Source organism: Pleurodeles waltl, chromosome 4_2 (assembly GCF_031143425.1).
Source record: "Pleurodeles waltl isolate 20211129_DDA chromosome 4_2, aPleWal1.hap1.20221129, whole genome shotgun sequence".
NCBI classification, from domain to species: Eukaryota; Metazoa; Chordata; class Amphibia; order Caudata; family Salamandridae; genus Pleurodeles; species Pleurodeles waltl.
The window spans coordinates 444,251,893-444,271,006 of record NC_090443.1 but is presented as its reverse complement, the minus strand read 5'-3'; the positions used below and the strand labels follow the sequence as shown (position 1 = coordinate 444,271,006).

Sequence of the window (19,114 nt, the reverse complement as noted above, 5' to 3'; positions counted from 1 at the left end):
ACCTTAAATCAGCCTTTGACCGGGTTCCACAGGAAAGATTGTGGGCTAAGCTGGCTAAATGGGGCATCCCCAACAACCTACTGAGGGCCATTATGGATCTCTACACTGATACCTGGGTCCAGATTAAAATTGGAAACAGTTCAAGATTAACAAATAGAATACCTACAAAATCAGGCTTAAAACAAGGTTGTGTTCTGGCACCAATTCTTTTTAATTTATACCTGGCAGACCTCGCTGGCATGTTAGCACAAGTGAATAGCCTCCCCCCGACATTGGGTGCAGAGAAAATTGGGTGCTTACAATATGCAGGCGACATTGTCCTGCTGAGCCATACTCCCCAAGGACTGCAACAAATCATATCAGCGCTCAACATCTTCATGACCGAGCAAGGCCTGGAAATTAATCTAGATAAAACTAAACTGATAATGTTCTTAGGGGAAAATTATAAACAATTCAATTGGTACCTGGGAGTCAAAAAAGTGGAGATGGTGCAGTCGTACAAACATTTAGGTGTTCACCTTGAACCATCCCTGAAATGGAAACGCCAATTACAGTCGATGAAGGCAAAGGCCAATTCATTAACGCATAGCTTTAACCTGCTCAAAAAGAAGCTGGACTGTTCAAACTGGTCCCATTTATTAAAGATTATGTCTGTTCAGCTGCTTCCAGCCATCTCCTGTCACCAGTCAGGTTAAAGCATATAAGGCCATTTTTAACATCCCGAAAAGTGCCTCCCCGGCGCAGGTCAGACTGGAGTTGGGCCTAAAAAATCAACGTTTCCAGCAACAGGGCGCCTTCCTTAAATCATCGTGGAAGCTATGTGCGGCAGAGGATTCTTCCATTCTCTACTCCTGCTGGCAAGAAGTGCAGGCGCAGCAGATTGGTAAAGTGAAAGGAACATGGGGAAGCTATCTAATCGAGGTTATTATTAGCCTGGGAATGGAAGAAGCCTGGAAATGTAATATTGGGAAGGCTGAATTTAACAGATTAGTTAATAAGACGGTTCACTCACTTTCGCTTATCACAGACAAAGCCATCCTGGCCAAAAGACGGCATGCCTGGGCCGTCCTGGGGTCCTATTCGCATTTGTCCCCACAGGGGTACTTGGCCAACCACTTTTCTGTTCACATCAAACATCAATTCCTGTTATACCGTATGGGTTTCTTTGTCACTAAAGATCACCCTTCCTGGAAAGGCCAGTACATCGATCAGAATTGCCACCTATGCGGCTATAAACAAGAATTTTTGCTGCATGTTTTTTGTTTTTGTCCCGCTTTAGGTCTGGAAAGGAGGATACTGCTAAAACATGATTTTATAGTTAATAATATCCGTTCATGTAGATCGGCGGTAATATTCTGGCTCAAGGGTGAGTCCATTTCATTTTGCTGTAAAGGGGTAACATTTTTACAATTGCTCCATCAGAAACTGAATGAAGCGGACTTGGGAAAACTGCTGTAGGTTAGTTCTCAAAGGTTGACCGTATAAGTTTATTCTGGTTAGAAATGTTTTTTAGCTATCAAGATTTTTAAAAAGTTTATTTTATTTTAAATAGTGTTATTTTTATTGCGTAATGTGTTTGTTATATATTTCATTGTTTTTTTATTAATCAAGCAATACATTTAAATCTAAATCTAGCAGAAAATGTTGGGAAAATCTCCAGATATCATGTCAGTGCCAGGAAAACTGAGATAATGGTCTGGAATCAGCGTACGGACCACTGGCAGATAAAAAAGTGAAATGAGATATCTAGGTATTCAGATCGTGACGGATCTGAATACTCTGGGCTCTGGGTGAGTGTGGCAAATTAATTCAGGAGTGGGTACATGTTCTTCTGACACTATTAGGAAGATTCGGTTTGTTAAAAATTGTGATCTTTCCTTAGCTAAATTTTTTATAAAACTCTATCCCATTAGAAATGAATAAAGTATATGTGGACATATTTCAACAAGCCATACATTCATTTATATAGACGTTTAAAGGTTCCAGAATTTAGTGGAAAAAGCTTTGCAGTAGGAGAGAGAAAGGGGGTCTTGCCTTCCCCGACTTGCAATATTATGCATGGTCATTCCATCTTAAAAACTCAAGGATGCTTTTCACCTTTCCAGACTCTTCGGTGATTGGAAGTATGTGTAAGGCCATGTTAGGTTCTTTCAAAGGGGCAGCAAAGCACTTCTTATTGAAATTTAGGGATCCAAAATACTTCAAAATGGTAAAATTTAAGCTATTACAAGATCTGGCTAAAGTCTTGTACAAAATGTTAGGGCAAGCAATGATGGCTCATTACTATAGTCAGCGTGCCCCCATTTGGGAATCTCGGGGGACCCCAGAGTGTTTGGATGATGTGTTGGCGGTGCCTATCAGTGAGGCGGACATAGAGTATTGGGAAGATCTTTTTAGGGACGGGTCACTGCTGTCCTGGGAAGAACTAACAGAAGTAACAAGGGGGGAATCTCTCCAGATTGAAGTACATCCAACTGAAAGGTTGGGCACAGGGTATCCGTGCAAATTTGGGAACTACGAATCAACTGGATGACAAACTACTTAGAAGCCCCTCAACCTCCAAGGAGGTTTCAGTTTGGTATTGGGAGATCCTAGATATATTGGATGGTGACTTGAAGCTGACGGAAGCCCTCTGAAGAGAAAATATGCCTCAAGAGCAGGTTCAATAATGGTGGCAAGTTTCAATACGAACTTTGTTTGACATAGTGAAATCTGCCCCCTTAAGGAGAAATAATCTTATTTTCTTTACATAGAGACTCTCTGTCCCCACATAAGCTCTTGAAAATGATGAAAGGGGGAGTGGTCAAATGCGCTAAATTGTGGTATGCAGAACGCCACCGACATTCACATGTTTATGGAATGCCTTGCAGTCTATTTGTTCTGGCAACAGGTGTTCAAAACTGTTTCAGCTATCCCCAGGCAAGATATAGTGGTGAACCTTCCCTTGATTATTTTTGGGTTATGTCAGAACTCTGGAGAGAGGAGTAGGGTTGTGAAGAATTTTGTCTTTTATTCTATGTTTTTGGCCAGAAGGGAAATCTGTCAAAAACGAGCGGGAGAGGCGCCCCCTTGCACAATGACTGGCTCAGTGCTCTTTTCCACATTTCGAAAACAGATCTGGCAGTGGGAATTTCTGAAAAGAAAAACAAATTGTGGTTACCATTGGTGGAGTGGAGGGGTAACCAGGAATATCAGTTGCAATCAGGTTTTTTTCCATGCTGTCCGATGATTACACATCACTCCTACTCTCCAACTTGTTGGTTGTTCAGCTTACTTAAGAGGGCTATGTGAGAGGGACTCTGCCTCCTTGGTATCAGCCTCCTTCGTATATTAGAGGGTGTGAAAGGATCAGGTTCGGAGATGGCTTGAGTCTGAGGTGAATGAGGACAAAAAAAAATAGGTTGAGAGCCTACAACATGTCATCTTAGTTATTCCACTGTATTCTTTAAGGCTGAGAGAACTTCATTGGTCTCCACGGATGGAAAACTTGGTTGTCAATTATGTCCCAGAAAAGACTGAATCATGTCATATGCAACATATATAAAGAGATGATGGAATCATTTGACATACAGACATTAGCAAAAGAATTTGACCTCCACACTGAATGATACAAGAAAATACTTGTTTTTTCAAACACAAGTTCAGAAGCAGAAAGAATGATTTCTGATTAACCCAGATGCATTTTGAGGTTTATGAATGTGGCTAAGAAAATGTTGTTTATTCTTCCTTTTTTTCTTCTACCACCCTTGTTGCTTGATTCATAAAGGAGCAAGGATCATGTTTTTAACATGTTTTCTAATTGCTTTCCAGAACTTAATAAAGCATACTTACAGACTTTGATGACGTGCCCTCCTTTCTTGCTATTGTACTTCAGAACTACATGACTGTATACATTTATCAAAGCCTGCTGCTGTTAGACAAGGGGCGCCTTCTACAGGGTCAGTCAAAAGTCCCCAAGGCTGCCCCTCCCCAGAAATGTAGTCTCCTACACCTCTGATCGTGATGTCATTTCCCAACAACCAAGATGTGTAGCATTTTAAAAACTAAGCAGTAGCAAGATGGGTGAGGGGGCACTTCAGAGTTAAGGTAGAAAAGCACCTTATCCATTAGTGCTTGGCGCCCTTGAATTCTGACACTGAGTGAGGCCAGTATGGTGTGTCTGTTCTGGCATTGCAGGCAGCGGCATACAGTTTCTTGTTAATTAATTTGTCTTGCATTTCTTTTCTCTCGGGTGTCCGTCCCTTCAGACTCACACATCGCGAACAGGAGGGCGCTGGAAGGACTCTCCCCGGAAGAATGCCCTGGCTGACCTCCAGGATGAGATGATGACAATACGTCTGCGAGAGGCACAGTCCCAGGCAGAAAGCCGGGAACTTCGGCAACGAGTGGTCGAGCTAGAAAGCCAAGTAAGCGTCTGCCTCCACCTAGATCAGGCCCGATGTGTGCGGTGTGCAAGGGAAAATATATATTTTTTAAAGTGCCAACATACACATGGACGCAGAAATCATGCTTTCTAGTTTATGTTGTAATTGGCAATGTGTTTTGCAGAAAGAAAGGCGCAGCGTTAAATAATGCTTCTAATCTTGGGCATACTTGCAAGGGTAAAAGGGGAAGCTTAATGGTGTGACACCGACAGTGTGCATGTGAAACAGGTGTTAAGTGGAGAAGAGGAGGCACAGGAAAGATAGCTGTCCGAAATTTGAAGAAAAAGTATTTAAACCATCAAATAAACAGATTTAAACTTTTAATGAGCACTATCAAGTTTTCATTTTTTTAATAACCAAAAGTAACGGAATGTATACATCATTGTCGTGCTATAAATTTTGTGGCAATGTTTACAAAAGGAAAAGTCAAGCTAGGATTGAGTATTATGGTTTTGCTCATGTTTGAAGGCGTAGTTGTTCTCTTAGGTATGTTCTAGATAAAATCACATGTTCTGTTTTCGGTTATATTTTGTCAGAGCTCAATTTTGTCAGAGCTCATGGATCTGTATTTTCGCTTTATTTCAGAATCAGATAAACGGCAATCTCTTAAATCGCAAGGAGCAGGAATTCAGGGAGCTGCAAGAAAAGCTGCAATCTACCACAGCTCAGAACAAGGGGCTGCAGACACAACTGAGTGAAGCAAAGCGGAAGCATGCTGTATCTGAATGTAAGGTGAGTATAGGAACAGGGCTGAATGCGGCCTGGAAGCAAGAAACAATTGAACAGATGCATGGAAAATGTAATAAATCAAGTAACAGACGCGTATAGTGAATACCAGAGAAAGAAAGCCCAGTGCGTAAAGTTATTACGGAAAACCGACAGCCGAATGTGCAGAAACTACAGGGAAGAAAACCTGATGTGCAGGGTGAGTTTAGGAAACGGGGGCCTAAATGTGCAGGGTAACCGCACGAAAATTAACACCCTACATGCAGTTGCTCCGCGCGGTGAGAATTTGTGTACCTTATTTGCACCGCCTCCGCTCCCCATGTATGTGCTTGGCTGGGGCGGGGAGAGTTACTTCCGGTCCGACGGCGTACCTGTCAAGTTTTGGGTGGTCCTAACAGCTCTAGCATGAGTTGGAGGAGGACGATTTACTGCAGATCTTGCGGTATGATTTGCAGTATCTTATTCATAATGCGGTCCAGGCAGCTTTGAGTGAACCTCAGACCATAAAGCAGAAGTGGGGTTATTGATGAGGATATGGACAACTCCGCTAAGGGCAAATATGTGCATGGGGAAATTTTCCTGACATGTTGACACATGTTCTCGAAGTGCTAGGCTATGAACCCAAAGCTCTGGTGGATGATGGGTTGTACTCGCAATACAGTTCCTCGGTGGTGGATGATTTACCCCTGCATGACATTATCAAGGAATTCCTTCTAAGGATTGTAAGGATGCTGATAAACAAGGTATTCCCCGTTTTCTGAGCAAACGTTATCTTCTGGCTTAATTTGATGAACAGTTTCTGCAGATGCCGAAACAACTCAATTTTGTCCTCTATAGCGTCTTCCTCCTCATTATCATCTGAGGAGGAGACGCTGTTGAATCCTGTTGAGAAGAAGGTGGAGGCTTCGCTGAAGGGCACTTATGCAGCTTCTAATTTTGGGATAAGGGCCAATACATAGCCTGCCTATGCATCACAGGTCCTCATTAAAGACTTTGAGAGACCTGTTTGGTTGCTTTCAGGACCAAGGGGACCCAACGCCTGTCCTGGTTTATATGGAGGTGTTGGCTCAGTTCCTCTTTGGTGTCCGTTTCAATACCTTGTGGGCTTTTCCCTTCATGGCTGGAGCTGCGGTGGCATGGCGCAGGTCTCTGTGGACGAAACAGTGGCAACTGGAGGCGGCACGAAAGGCATTGATCCATAAATTGCCGTTTGAGGGTCCTAAGTTGTTTGGGGATAATTTGAATGCTATACTGCAAAGGCCCGCTGAGGAAAAAATAATGTCGAAGCCTTTTCAGTCTGTTCAGAAGAAGAAATCTTTCACAAACAGAATTTTCAGGCAGTGTTGTCCTCTTCTCATGCCTTCTGAGGATGGGCTCATGGTCAGAGAGCCACATTCACCAATAAATCCTGACCCCCGAATCAGCAGTCCTAGGGAGCTAGTCAGAAATGACTATCCCAGAGTTTGGGCCGGACTGTGGGTTTTCCAGGATTAATGATTCCAGTTGATTTCCGACCAGTGGGTTTTAGCAATCATCAGCCACAGTTATCAGATTCCCTTTGTCGGTCCACTTCTGATGGGTCAGTTTCTGGATAACCCATTATCTAGAGACATCCAAAAATGAAATGCTATCTTATGAGGGGTGGAGAAGCTGCTCAAAGAGGGCAATCATTAGAGTACCGCCAGCAGAGGAAGGACTGGGTTTCTACTCCATTCTGTTCTTAGTATGCAAATCAGATGGTTGTCTCAGAAGATTGGTGAAGGTGGAACTGTTTAGATAAACACTTTGCAGCCCATCCTCCCTCTGATCCAGCAGGGCACTTTTTTTATTTTTGGTGACCTTGGATTTAGACAATACTTATTTTCACTTCCTTTTCCATTCAGGCAGCCAGAAGTTTCTGAGATTTGCGGTGAACAAGGTTAATTTCCAGTTCCATGTATTGCCAGTTGGTCTGTTGACTGCTCCTCAAACCTTCACCAAGCTTCACCAACCTTCAGTGAGCTGTGGGTGTTTTGCAACTTCGAGGGTTCTAACGTGTTTCCATACCTTGACGATTGTTTGATATGTGCTTTCTGTCTTCCTAAGGCTCTGATGGTGGTGGAGGCAACGATTGCCCTGCTTCAGCAGTTGGGATTCAGACTGAACCTTGTCAAATTACAACTAGTCCCTGTTAAGCAGTTGCAGTTTAATGGAGCAGCATTCAACATTCAGATGGGGTCCTTTTTTCTGCCTTTTGCTCGAGAGACTGCAAAGACTCCTGTCAGTTCTCTTGTCTCATCAGTCAATTGCAGCCCAGAGTTGGTTAATGTTCCAGGATTTGATGGAGTCCACACTACTGCTGGGTTCTCTGGGCTCCTCTTTACCTGAAACCTCTCATCAATCATCTGTTATCCCACTGGAATCCCTCCCTTGCAGATCTCGACTCCCTGGTTCTCCTTTCTCCTGCTCTGTTTCAGGACTTGGGTTGGTGGCTACCCAGTCCCAACTTGGAAAAGGGTGTCAGTCCTGAACTCCCTCCTCTGTTGCTGCCAACAGATGCCAGTCTGTGGGGTTGGTTCGCCACTCTGTGGACTTTGGAGGCAAAAGGGCAATGGTCTTAAAGGGACAGGGTTGGTTCTTCCAGTTAGTGGGAGTCGACTGCAATGTGGGAAGCAATTTAGGTGCTTTTTATGACCCAGTTGCAGGGTGTGAATCTGCTTATTCGTACCAACAATCAGGTGGCTTGTTATTTGAGTCACCTGGTAGGTACACAGAGCTCCCCTCTGAATCATCAGGCCTCCCTGATTTGCATCTTATAGCAATGGGGGCCAGTTACATTCAGGGTCAGCTCAGCTACCAGCTAGACAGCTTGAGCAGCAATCTGCCCTCCTCTGTCCTTTGCCATCTGTCTATACACCTCCTCAGGGACATTTGTCTCATGTTCTGGGATCCATAGATCAACCTCTATGCCTCTCAGCAAAATGCCCTCCCTCCGAAGATTTGTTCGGAAGTAGTTTGTCCTTAGACTTGGGCAGTGGATGCCCTTTTGATTACTTGGCCCTTGGATCTTCTGTATGCATTCCCTCCAGTTGAGCCCCCTAAGGGGGCTTCAGAAGATTCAAGTGGAGAAGGTGTCTGTGGTCTTACTAGTGGTCTCGTCGCCTTTAGTTTCCCTTGTTGCTTGAGTTGTCCTGGGGCAGTGTTGTCAGGTTACCAGTGACCCTATCCCCACATCAGTTTCAAGTTCTGTCCTTACCCCATCTTCGTCAACTGAAATTGATGGCTTGGCTCTTGAACGCTTAGTGTTGGAGATGATGGGGTGCTCTTCTCCGTTGGCAATGGATATTCAGAAATCCCATAAAGATTCTACACTTAAGTCTTATAATAAAATCTGGAGCTCCTTTGTGAAGTGGTGTGCGGTTCATAGGGTGGATCTGGTTACAGGGGATCCAGTGAAGATTCTTGAGTTTCAGAGGGATAGTTTAAAAAAAAAAGAATTTGGCCCCCTCTACTCTGGCTGCTCAGTGGGCAGCTGTTACAGCATGAAGGGGTGGTGCGCTGCTCTGGATGGTATTGCTCCTTTGGTGGTGCGATAGTTATGGAGTTATCGGCTCTGTCGCCCAATGTCTCCATTAATTGTCCCTTCCTGGGACCTACCCACAGTTCTTTAGGGTCTCCAGTTGTCCCAATTTGAGTCTTTGCTTGAAGCTGACTTGATATGGTTGTCTGCTAAAATGGCGTTTTTGTTGGCCATTACTTCGGCTCAGCGATTAGGAGAGCTGGGGGCTTTGCTGATGTTCTATCCCTATTTGCAGATTTTGCCAGATAGAGTAGTTCTGAGGTTGTATCCAACCTTTGTTCCTAAAACTTCATCATGGTTCCATTTGCAACAGGAGTTATTCTTCCTGACTTTCCTGCTGAGGATGATGGTCAGTCCGCTCCTCTTTGGATGTTAGAAGGGCACTTCAGATCTATTTGCAGCACACTCAGGATTTTCGCCTAGCTCCTGTCTGTGTCTTTTGGCAGGGTTACTAAGGGAAAAAGATGGCTGCTTCTACACTCAGTAAGCGGGTGCACCAGGCAGTTTGTAAGGCATGTAAGTCCTTGAGGTTGGATTCCCCGACCCATGTTCAGGGACGTTCTACCAGATCTGTTTCCACTTCATAGGCTGAGGCTTCAGGAGTATCTATCCAGGAAATCTGTTGGGCTGCCACCTGGCAGTCACATCACACTTTAAATAAGCACTATCATCTGGATGTGTTGTATGTTTCAATGGATCATTTTGCTGTTGGTGTTGTCAAGGCAGCAGTGTCATAAGCTTGATTTATTAAAGTTGGGTTTTCATACTGTCTCTGTCTCAAGCTTCTTGCTTGTGTTTGGGCTTGCGAAGTCCTCATGCATTAATGACTGGGACAAGGCGGTCCTATGAGGGAGCAATGAGCCGTTGCTTACCTGTTACCTTCATCGCCCATATTACGGTCCTCCTCGTCCCAGTCATATCCCATTGCCCTGCACCCCTCTCCCCGCGTTGCTGTGTCCGGTCTTGTTGCTAGCAGGCATGGTGGCAGGTGCGGGGGGCTTTTATTCTAATAAAAATAAAAAACAGACTAGCGTGTTAGGATACCTGTCGTGAGATAGGACCTCCTCATACAGTATGGACTGGGACAAGAAGAACCTTAATTGGGGTAATGAAGATTACTGGTAAATACATTCTCATTATCAGAAATCAAGGGCCAAATGAGCAGAGTATCATCATGAAAATAATTACCAAATGAGTAGGGTAACTTATTGAGAGCAAATATCAAACATAGTGCTCAATGAAATTTCGCAAAAACTCACAAATTCTGATACTTTGAGTCACTGTGGAAACCCAAGGTCAAAATGTGCAAGATGATCACAGTGAACCCAGAGCACTATGACTACTGGAGACAAGTATCTCCATACATAGTTACTATTGGAAACCAAGGGCCTAAATTGTATTGATTACAGGAAACAAGATCCCAGTGCGGTGGGACTACAATAATTATTGGCAAGTCTAGAATGAGTAGAGGAAATCAAGAGCTTAATACTGCCTGCCATGGTGATCATGGGCAATTGCATGATTTGTAGTGGAAACCAAGAGCTGAATGGAGGAAGGCTACCAGAACCATTGTCAAATGCAAGATGAGTAGAAAGAACTAAAGCCATATGCAAGCTGGGGGCTGCAAGAACCATTGACAAATGCAGCATCACTATAGGGAACCAAAAACCCATTTTGCGATGAGTACAAGAAATTAATACTCAAATGTTGCATGCAAACAGAAAAACAGGTGCTGAATGCAGAGGGCTGTAGGTGCTATGGCTAACTGCAGAATCCGCTGCATATTGAGAACAAAAAAACAAGGGCCAAATGTGCTATAATAAGAAACCAAGAGCCAAATGCAGAGGGGTATGCAAACCATGAGTAGGTAGAGGATCTGTGCATGGAAAAAAAATCAAAAGCTGAATCAGTTAAAAAAAGACAAATGTCACATACATGCTGTCAAATTCCCTTTGACACAGGGCAAGCAGGAGCTACTGGGCCCAACCATGGGGTTTGAAATGTTTTCTCCAGTATTGGGGTATCTTTCATAGATTTGCATGCTTGAATCATCCCCGTCGTCGAGGTTTATTCTTAAGCAGTAGAAATAATTGGCATAGTTTACAAAGACATTGTTTTTAACAGCTCATCCACATCATTTAAAAAGAACCGATCTTCAGCCAGCCAGGAGACAGCAGCCTTTAGAACACTTCCAGCAGAGGCATCTTCCCTCAGATTTGAAGCACTAGTGTGAACAGTTACTACGTGGCAAGAAGGAGAGCCTGTAAGGAGAGGAGGGTGGGCCATGTGTGAATCTATGGGAGATTCCAATACTGGAGAAAGACAGTTACAGCTAAAAAACCAATTTTTTCTCCAGTATTGGAGTAATTTTCATGGATTCACGTGCTTAAATCAGAGTAGCAGGCAGTAGTTTAGGCAGTGTCTAGAAACTAGGCTCTCTAGAGGTAGCTGTGGATGAGCAGCCAAGGCTTATCGAGAAGACATGCAAAACTCATGGAATACCACTGTAGTCACACAGCACTTAAACATATGAAAGAAAACACTAAGGGGGTCATTACAACCTCGCGGGCGCCAGAATACGGCCATTGCTGGTGGTATTGCTGGCTCCCTATTTTGACATTTCCGCTGGACCAGCGGACGGTAACTGAGTTACCGTCCGCTGGCCCAGCGGAAATGTCACATCAACATTGCCGCCGGCTTGTAATTGAGCCGGCGGCAATGCTGATGTGCAGCGGGTGCAGTAGCACCCATCGCGAATTTCACTGCCTGAAATTCAGGCAATGAAATGCGCGACGGGGCTCTGCCTGGGTACCCCTGCACTGCCCATGCCAAGTGCATGGGCAGTGCAGGGGCCCCCAGGGGCCCCCTGAGTCCCCTTACCGCCAGCCTCTTCCTGGCAGTGCAAACCACCAGAATCAGGCTGACAGGAGGGGAGTCATAATCCCAAGGGCAGCGCTGCTTGCCCTGGCGGATTAGCACTGCCGGGGCTAAAATGGCGGTATACCGCTGACCCCGGCGGTGCGACCGCAGCTCTACTGCCGCGGTCCAAATACGCAGGGAGGCACCGCCAGCCTGTTGGCGGTGCTCCCATCGTTTTGGCCCTGGCGGTCATAATACCTGGATCTGATAGAGACTTCTAGCTGCTGATTTCTTACCTTAGAATTCCCTGCAGTCAGCTTTGAATCTGGAATTTTTCTGCTGAGCAGTACCCTGCACGTGCCGTTGGGTGGCGTCGTTTGGATCCGCGTGGTGTCGTTCTGCTCCACGTGGCATCGTCAGCGTCGTTGGAGCCGTCTGCGACGTCACGGTCTTCTACATAGGCACCACCTCGGCACTCATATGATAGTTCTTTTCCTTTTGCACTGGTTAAGCTCAGATCCGGGAAGAGCTACCCTTTTTCTTCGACGGTTGTCGAGGTTTTTGGCTTGATTGTTTGAACATGTCTTCTAGAAAGACTGGATTCAAACCGTGTGATGCATGTCATCGCACCATGTCGGTCACGGATCAACACAGAGTGTGTCTCTGGTGTTTGGAGAAGAATCATGACTCAACTTTGTGTTTGGACTGTCGGGCCATGGCTCTGAAGGCCTTCAGTCGATGCTACTCTGAGGAGGTCACGGTCCTGCAGTAGGAGGAGGTCGCAGCACCGCTCCTGGAGCCCCAAGCCCTCTTCCTCGCATTCAAGGTAATCTGATCATTCAGGTAAGAGGCACAAGAAGAAGAAGAAGTCCAAGTGGACTTCGACTTCGCCATGCCCGTCGGCAGACAAGGCGTCTAGGGAACGTCGACGTTCCGAGCCTGGTTTCGCGGAGGCGTCGCCAGGGATGACTCCACATCTTCCCCCTTTTCCGGCGATCGGAGCAACCCCCGCTCAATTAAAAGAGTTTTACGAGGCCATGCGCCTTGTTTTAGAGCGGGCAGCACCCTCGGGTGGGTCTTCGGACCCTGCGGGGTCGATATGGGCCCCATCCGGTTCGATGTCCACAGCTTCGGCCTCAATGCTGTTGGGGACCCCAGGGTTCGATAGCGGAGCCGGACCGACACCGGTCTCACACAATCGACCTCCTCCGGCACCGGGTCCGACGTCGACGCTTCCTCTACCACCGACGTCCACTGGTGGTAGCCCCATCCTCATTCCGGATGATCCAAAGCCAGAGCGACGTCGTATGACGCCGACTCTGACAACGCCGATTAGGTCCAGATTATTACCTGCACCTTATTTTGAACAGCCCTGCACAGGAAAGAAGTTTAAAAGATTTTCTCCAAGCAAGTCCTAGACAGGCTAATGGACTGGGTCCAAGCCAATCAGGTCCTATCTCCCCTCCAGGCTGGCTTTCGTTCAAGAATTAGCACTATGGACCAAGTTTTTAGATTCTTCCTGTTACTATGGAAATACGTCACTTTGGCCAAACAAAACTTGTATGTTGCTTTTGTTGACCTAAAGTCCGCTTTCAATCTTGTTCCAAGACAGAAATTGTGGGAAGTCCTAAAGAAAATTGGCGTCCCGATGAATTTGGTGTACCTAATTCAAAGATTGCACAAGAACACCTATGCTCGAGTAAGATGGGGCAGTCAGGGGGAACTTACTGATCGCATTAATATCAGGCGGGGGTACGCCAGGGCTGTGTCCTGGCACCCACTCTTTTTTCGCTGTTCATTAATGAAGTGGTGCAAGTTGTAACAGATTGTCAAAACGATGCCCCTTCATTGAACGATATAAAAGTTCCAATTCTTTTATTTGCTGATGACTCCCTCTTGATCTCTAAAACGCCTATGGGCCTTCAGGTCCTCCTGGATAGGTTCAGTGTGTTTTGTGCAGACCATGGATTGGAACTTAATTCTAGTAAAACAAAACTGATGATCTTCGGTCTTGGTTGCACAAAACAATGTAACATCCTATATAACGAGGTTCCCTTGAGCAAGGTATGCTCTATTGATTATTTAGGGGTGAGAATCAGCAACGATATGAACTGGCAGGCCCAGGTAGGAAAAAGCCTAGCTCTCTTAGCACACAGGTCAGGGGCAATATTCCGTTTCCAAATGTCTAATACTGTGAAAGTTGTTTCCCCAGCTATTAAAAGTTATCTAGCCAAGGCTCAGAGTGCTGCGGTCTATGGCGCTGAGGTCTGTGGTTGTTCCAAAACTAGCAAGTTATCTGTGGGGGAAAATAATTTTGTAAGATCGCTCTTGGCATGTCCTCGTAGCACGCCCTTGGTTCCAGTATTTTTGGACCTAGGGTTCCCCCACATTTCTGATGTAATAGCTTTAAGGCCTTTAACCTTTTGGGTTCGCATCTGGACTACCCCTGAATTAGACATATACAAGGAGTCTTTGCAAGACTTATTGGATAGACCAAACGTACTTTCTATCTCTTGGTTCAAGTATATTTCAGAATGGTTCCATACCTTGGGACTCAGTCATTTCTGGAGCCAGCCTAATAATCTAAGGAGGGTTCACAAGGACCACTTAAAATCAGTTTATTGGTCCCAGGGAAAAATATCTGTTATGTACTTCACATGGTAGGCTGACGTCTCAATTTCTCGATTACCAGTGGTTTCCCCACTTTGAACCCTTCTTGGATTTAATTACTGATCAACTAAGTAAAAGTTTGTATGTTCGGTTCAGGTATGGATGCCTCCCTCTGAAGTCCTTTTCCAGTTCATGGTGCTCCACCCCGCTATCTGATCAATGCCCAAGCTGTAACGGTTCTGTGGAAACTGTAGTGCACTTTATGTTTATTTGTCCTGCCTATGGCACTGCCCGGCGGAAATGGCTCCGTCCGGCTTGCAGGAATATGAGGTTGAGAACGTGCAAAGATGCCCTAAGGTTGATGTTGAGAGATTGCTCCTCTTTCCTAACTTGTGCGGTCAGCAAGTTCCTTGCGTCCGCCTGGCACATACGTACACATTTTTTAAAAGATCACAGTGATTTGTTATTAATTGAACACTGATTCTAATTTATTTAGCTCAATAGTTTTACTCATTGACATTTTTATAAAATTATTGATGAGGAAGTTAAAGGCAGCCAATAATAAGGAATTCTGACTTTTCCCTCTCATATATAGGATGGGAGACACATGTGCAGATCTCTCATTTTATTTTGATCTCATCCTCATTATTTACTTTTTAATCTTATTATTATATATTTATTATGTATAGATCATGGTTTTATTGTTGTAAGTTATTGCTTTGATGGTTTAATTAGACCGAATAAAGCTTGTGTGACTTGAAGTGGGAGGGGTCTGAGGACCCTTTGGAGTGTGAACTGGAGCATGAGCAGGACTGGTATGAAGATCTAGGGGACACGTCTCCAGATACTGGCATGCTCTCTCCTCCTAAGATGGCTACGGAGGAGGGAGCTTCTTATGCTATGGTGGTGCGTAGGGCAGCTGAGGTCTTGGACCTAGATTTGCCCACGGTGCCAGTCAGGAAGAATCTCCTGACAGAGGTGCTTCAGCCGGGGGTGACTACATCAGAGCCGATGTTGCCCTTTAATGAGGTCCTAACGGACGTCCTTCTGGGAACATGGTCCAAACCCAGCACAGGGGCTCCTGTGAATAGGACAGTCGGACGCCGCCATGGACCTGCTCCAAACGACCCTAGCTTCCTTACCCAAGACCCTGCCCCGGAGAGCTTGGTAGTCCAAGCCTCCACTTCCCGTGGTGCCTATCCTTCCCCTCCCCCGGATAGGGAATCCAAGAGGCTGGATCGGCTGGGAAAGAAAATGTTTTCTTCCTCCAGCCTGGCATTGAGGTCAGTAAACACCTCTTGCCTATTGAGCCGTTTTTCCCATACTTTACGGGATACGGTGGCACAGGTGCTGCCCCAGGTCCCGGAGGGCATACGGGACACACTCATCCAGGCTGTCAAGGATTGGAGAGATGCAGCCAAGTTTACAATCAGGTGTGAATTGGACACGACCGACTCGCTGGGTAGAGCGATTACGTCGACAGTGGCCCTACGTCGCCACGCCTGGCTACGCTCGACTGGCTTTTCAGGGGATGTCCAGTCAAGTTTGATGGACATGCCTTTTGATGCCTCTCGCCTTTTTGGTGGGACAGCAGACTCCGCACTTGAGAGGTTCAAGGATTCTCGAGCTACAGCCAGATCCTTGGGTCTCCCAGCGCCAGCTCGACAGCAGTCTCTCTTCCGTCACTTTTGAGGCTTCGGAAGGGGCGCAGTGCCACGCCAGCCACAACTCAACCACCGTCCTCAGGCTTCACACCATCCTGGGAGAGGGCGTTGTTGTGGTACCACCACGCAGCCCCCCTCCACTGCGCCCAAGCCCTCCGAGTGTGGTTCTGCAGGACCATGTCCATCCAGTTGGAGGGAAGATTCAATTTCATCTCCCTCACTGGCATTCCATCACAACGTACAAATGGGTCTTGCAGATCATACGGCAGGGCCATTCCCTCCCCTTCCAGTCTTTCCCTCCTTCTATACCTCCGACAAAAGAACAGCTGATGGAGGACCATTTGGTTTTGTTCAGTGAGAAAGCTACGGCTCTCTTGGCCAGGGGAGCTATAGAAAGGGTCCTGATGTCAGAAGTAGGCAGTGGTTGTTATTCCCGCTACTTTCTGATTCCCAAAAAGAACAAGGGCCTTTGCCCTATCCTGGATTTAAGGGATGTCAATCTCCTCCTCAAGAAGGAGAAATTCAAGATGCTCACTCTTGCTCAGGTCTTGTCTGCCCTAGACCAAGGAGACTGGATGGTAATGTTGGACTTGCAGTATGCGTATTTTCATATCCCCATTCTGCCTGCCCCCAGGTGTTACTTGCGGTTCACGGTTGGCCACGAGCACTTTCACTTTACTGTGCTCACTTTCGGTCTCACCAGTGCCCCTCGGGTGTTCACAAACTTGATGACAGTGGTGGCAGCTCATCAGCGCAGGTCAGGGATTTCAGTCTTCCCCTACCTAGAAGAATGGCTGTTGAAGGCTCCCACGCCCCAGGATCGCGTCACCCACCTCCAGACGACGGAAAACCGACTGCATTCACTGGGGTTCACTATCAATGTGCCGAAGTCACAACTGACTCCCTCTCAGAAGCTCACTTTCATCAGAGCTGTTCTGGACACAGTGCAGTATCGGGCATATCCTCCTGAGCAGCGAGTCTAGGATATTCAGGTTATGATACCGATGTTTTGGCCTCTATCCTGGATTTCGGTGAGACAGACTGAGGCTGTCGGGACTCAGGGCTTCCTGCATCCTATTGGTCAAGCATGCCAGGTGGCATACGAGGGCTCTGCAGTGGGACCTGAAGTTCCAATGGGCACAGCATCAGGGAAATCCTACCAACGTGGTTCAGATCTCAAAGGGAACTGCAAAGGATCTGCAGTAGTGGTTAGTGAACTGCGATTGGGTGAAAGGCAGACTCCTCTCCCTTCCTCAACTTGATCTCACAGTAGTGACAGATGCGTCACTTCTGGGATGGGGGGCCATCTGGGAGAGGTGGAAATCAGAGGTCACTCTGGCGGAATCCGGGCTCCATATCAACTTGTTGGCGCTTCGGCCGATCCAGCTAGCATTAAAAGCATTTCTTCCTGTTGTGAAAGGGAAGGTAGTGCAGGTGTTCACAGACAACACTACCGCAATGTGGTACTGCAACAAGCAGGGCGGTGTGGGTTCGTGGATCCTTTGTCAAGAGGCTCTGCGTCTTTGGACATGGCTTGAACAGCAGGGCATAACCCTGGTTCAACACCTGGCAGGCTCTCTGAACGCCAGGGCGGACAAACTCAGCCAACGATGCTTAGCGGATCACAAATAGTATATCCATCTGGAGGTGGTGCAAGGACTCTTTCAGCAGTGGGGAGAGCCTTGGTTAGATCTGTTCACCTCTGTAGAGAACGTGCAATGTCAACAGTTTTGAGCATTGGAGTTAGGGGGCTATCACTAGGCGATGCTTTTCATTGCGAGTGGAGCTCAGGCCTGTACGCCTTTCCGCCCATACCACTTCTGCCCAGAGTTCTCAAGAAAATCAAGAACGACGCAGCCCATGTAATCCTAGTGGCTCCGGATTGGGCACGGCGAGGCTGGTATCCAGAGCTTTGCAAAATGAGCATCAGTCCTCCAATCAGGTTGCGTCTTCAGGAGGGATCTTCTGTCGCAGCAGCAGGGGAAGGTTTTCCACCCGAACCTGTCAACTTTATGGCTTCATGCGTGGAGGTTGAGCGGCGACAGTTGATGGTTTATGACCTCCATTCCGAAGTCTGTGATGTCATTCTGGCAGCCATGTGTCCCTCTACTAAGTCGATTTACGCCTGCTGGTGAAAACGTTTTGTTTCATATTGTACAGAGAGGTCTATTGATCCTCTTTCTTCTTCTTTATCTAATGTCCTTTTGTTTATTCTATCACTCGCCCAACAGGGTTCCTCCTTAGGGACTCTCAAGGGCTATCTTGCTGCCTTACCGACTTTTCTATGTTTGCCCGACCAATCATCTTTGTTCAAGTCTCCCATAGTACAAAGATTTTTAAAAGGGCTCGTGCATATGTTTCCGTCTGTGCCTTTTGTCATGCCCCAGTGGGATCTTAATCTTGTACTTACTTTTCTAATGTGTGCTCCTTTTGAGCCTTTACATAACTGTCCTCTCTGGCTGCTCACTATCAAGACAGCCTTTTTGGTGGCAATTACATCTGCCAGGAGAGTGAGTGAGCTGCAGGCTCTATCTTCGAAACCGCCGTATCTCACTGAAGGAAGTTGGCTCTGTATGTACTATTTCAAAGTAAGAAATAGCATGCACAGAGTCCAAGGGTTCCCCTTAGAGGTAAGATAGTGGCAAAAAGAGATAATTCTAATGCTCTATTTTGTGATAGTGTGGTCGAGCAGTAGGCTTATCAGAGGGTAGTGTTAAGCATTTGTTGTACACACACAGGCAATAAATGAGGAACACACACTCAAAGACAATTCCAGGCCAATAGGTTTTTGTATAGAAAAGTATATTTTCTTAGTTTATTTTAAGAACCACAGGTTCAAGATTTACAAGTAATACTTCAAATGAAAGGTATTTCACTTAGGTAACTTAGGAACTTTGAATCAGCAAAATAGCATGTACAGTTTTCACAACAATGGCAATAAGCTATTTTAAAACTAGACACAGTGCAATTTTCAACAGTTCCTTGGGGAGGTAAGTGTTTGTTAGTTTTGCAGGTAAGTAAACCACCTACAGGGTTCAAAGTTGGGTCCAAGGTAGCCCACCGATGGGGGTTCAGAGCAACCCCAAAGTTACCACACCAGCAGCTCAGGGCCGGTCAGGTGCAGAGGTCAAAGTGGTGCCCAAAACGCATAGGCTTCAATGGAGAAGGGGGTGCCCTGGTTCCAGTCTGCCATCAGGTAAGTACCCGCGTCTTCGGAGGGCAGACCAGGGGGGTTTTGTAGGGCACCGGGGGGGGCACAAGTCAGCACAAAA

General features: G+C 46.3%; 1 protein-coding gene across 2 annotated transcripts in view; it reads left to right on the top strand.

The window, feature by feature from the left end:
• EVI5L (ecotropic viral integration site 5 like) overlaps nucleotides 1-19,114 on the top strand; it is a 1,467,274-nt gene that overhangs the window by 1,295,945 nt on the left and 152,215 nt on the right. For both annotated transcript variants that reach the window (XM_069231736.1, XM_069231735.1), the window contains 2 exons: nucleotides 4,248-4,406; nucleotides 5,010-5,156. In XM_069231736.1, the coding sequence (XP_069087837.1) occupies nucleotides 4,248-4,406; nucleotides 5,010-5,156 (306 nt within the window). The remainder of the gene's footprint in view (nucleotides 1-4,247; nucleotides 4,407-5,009; nucleotides 5,157-19,114) is intronic.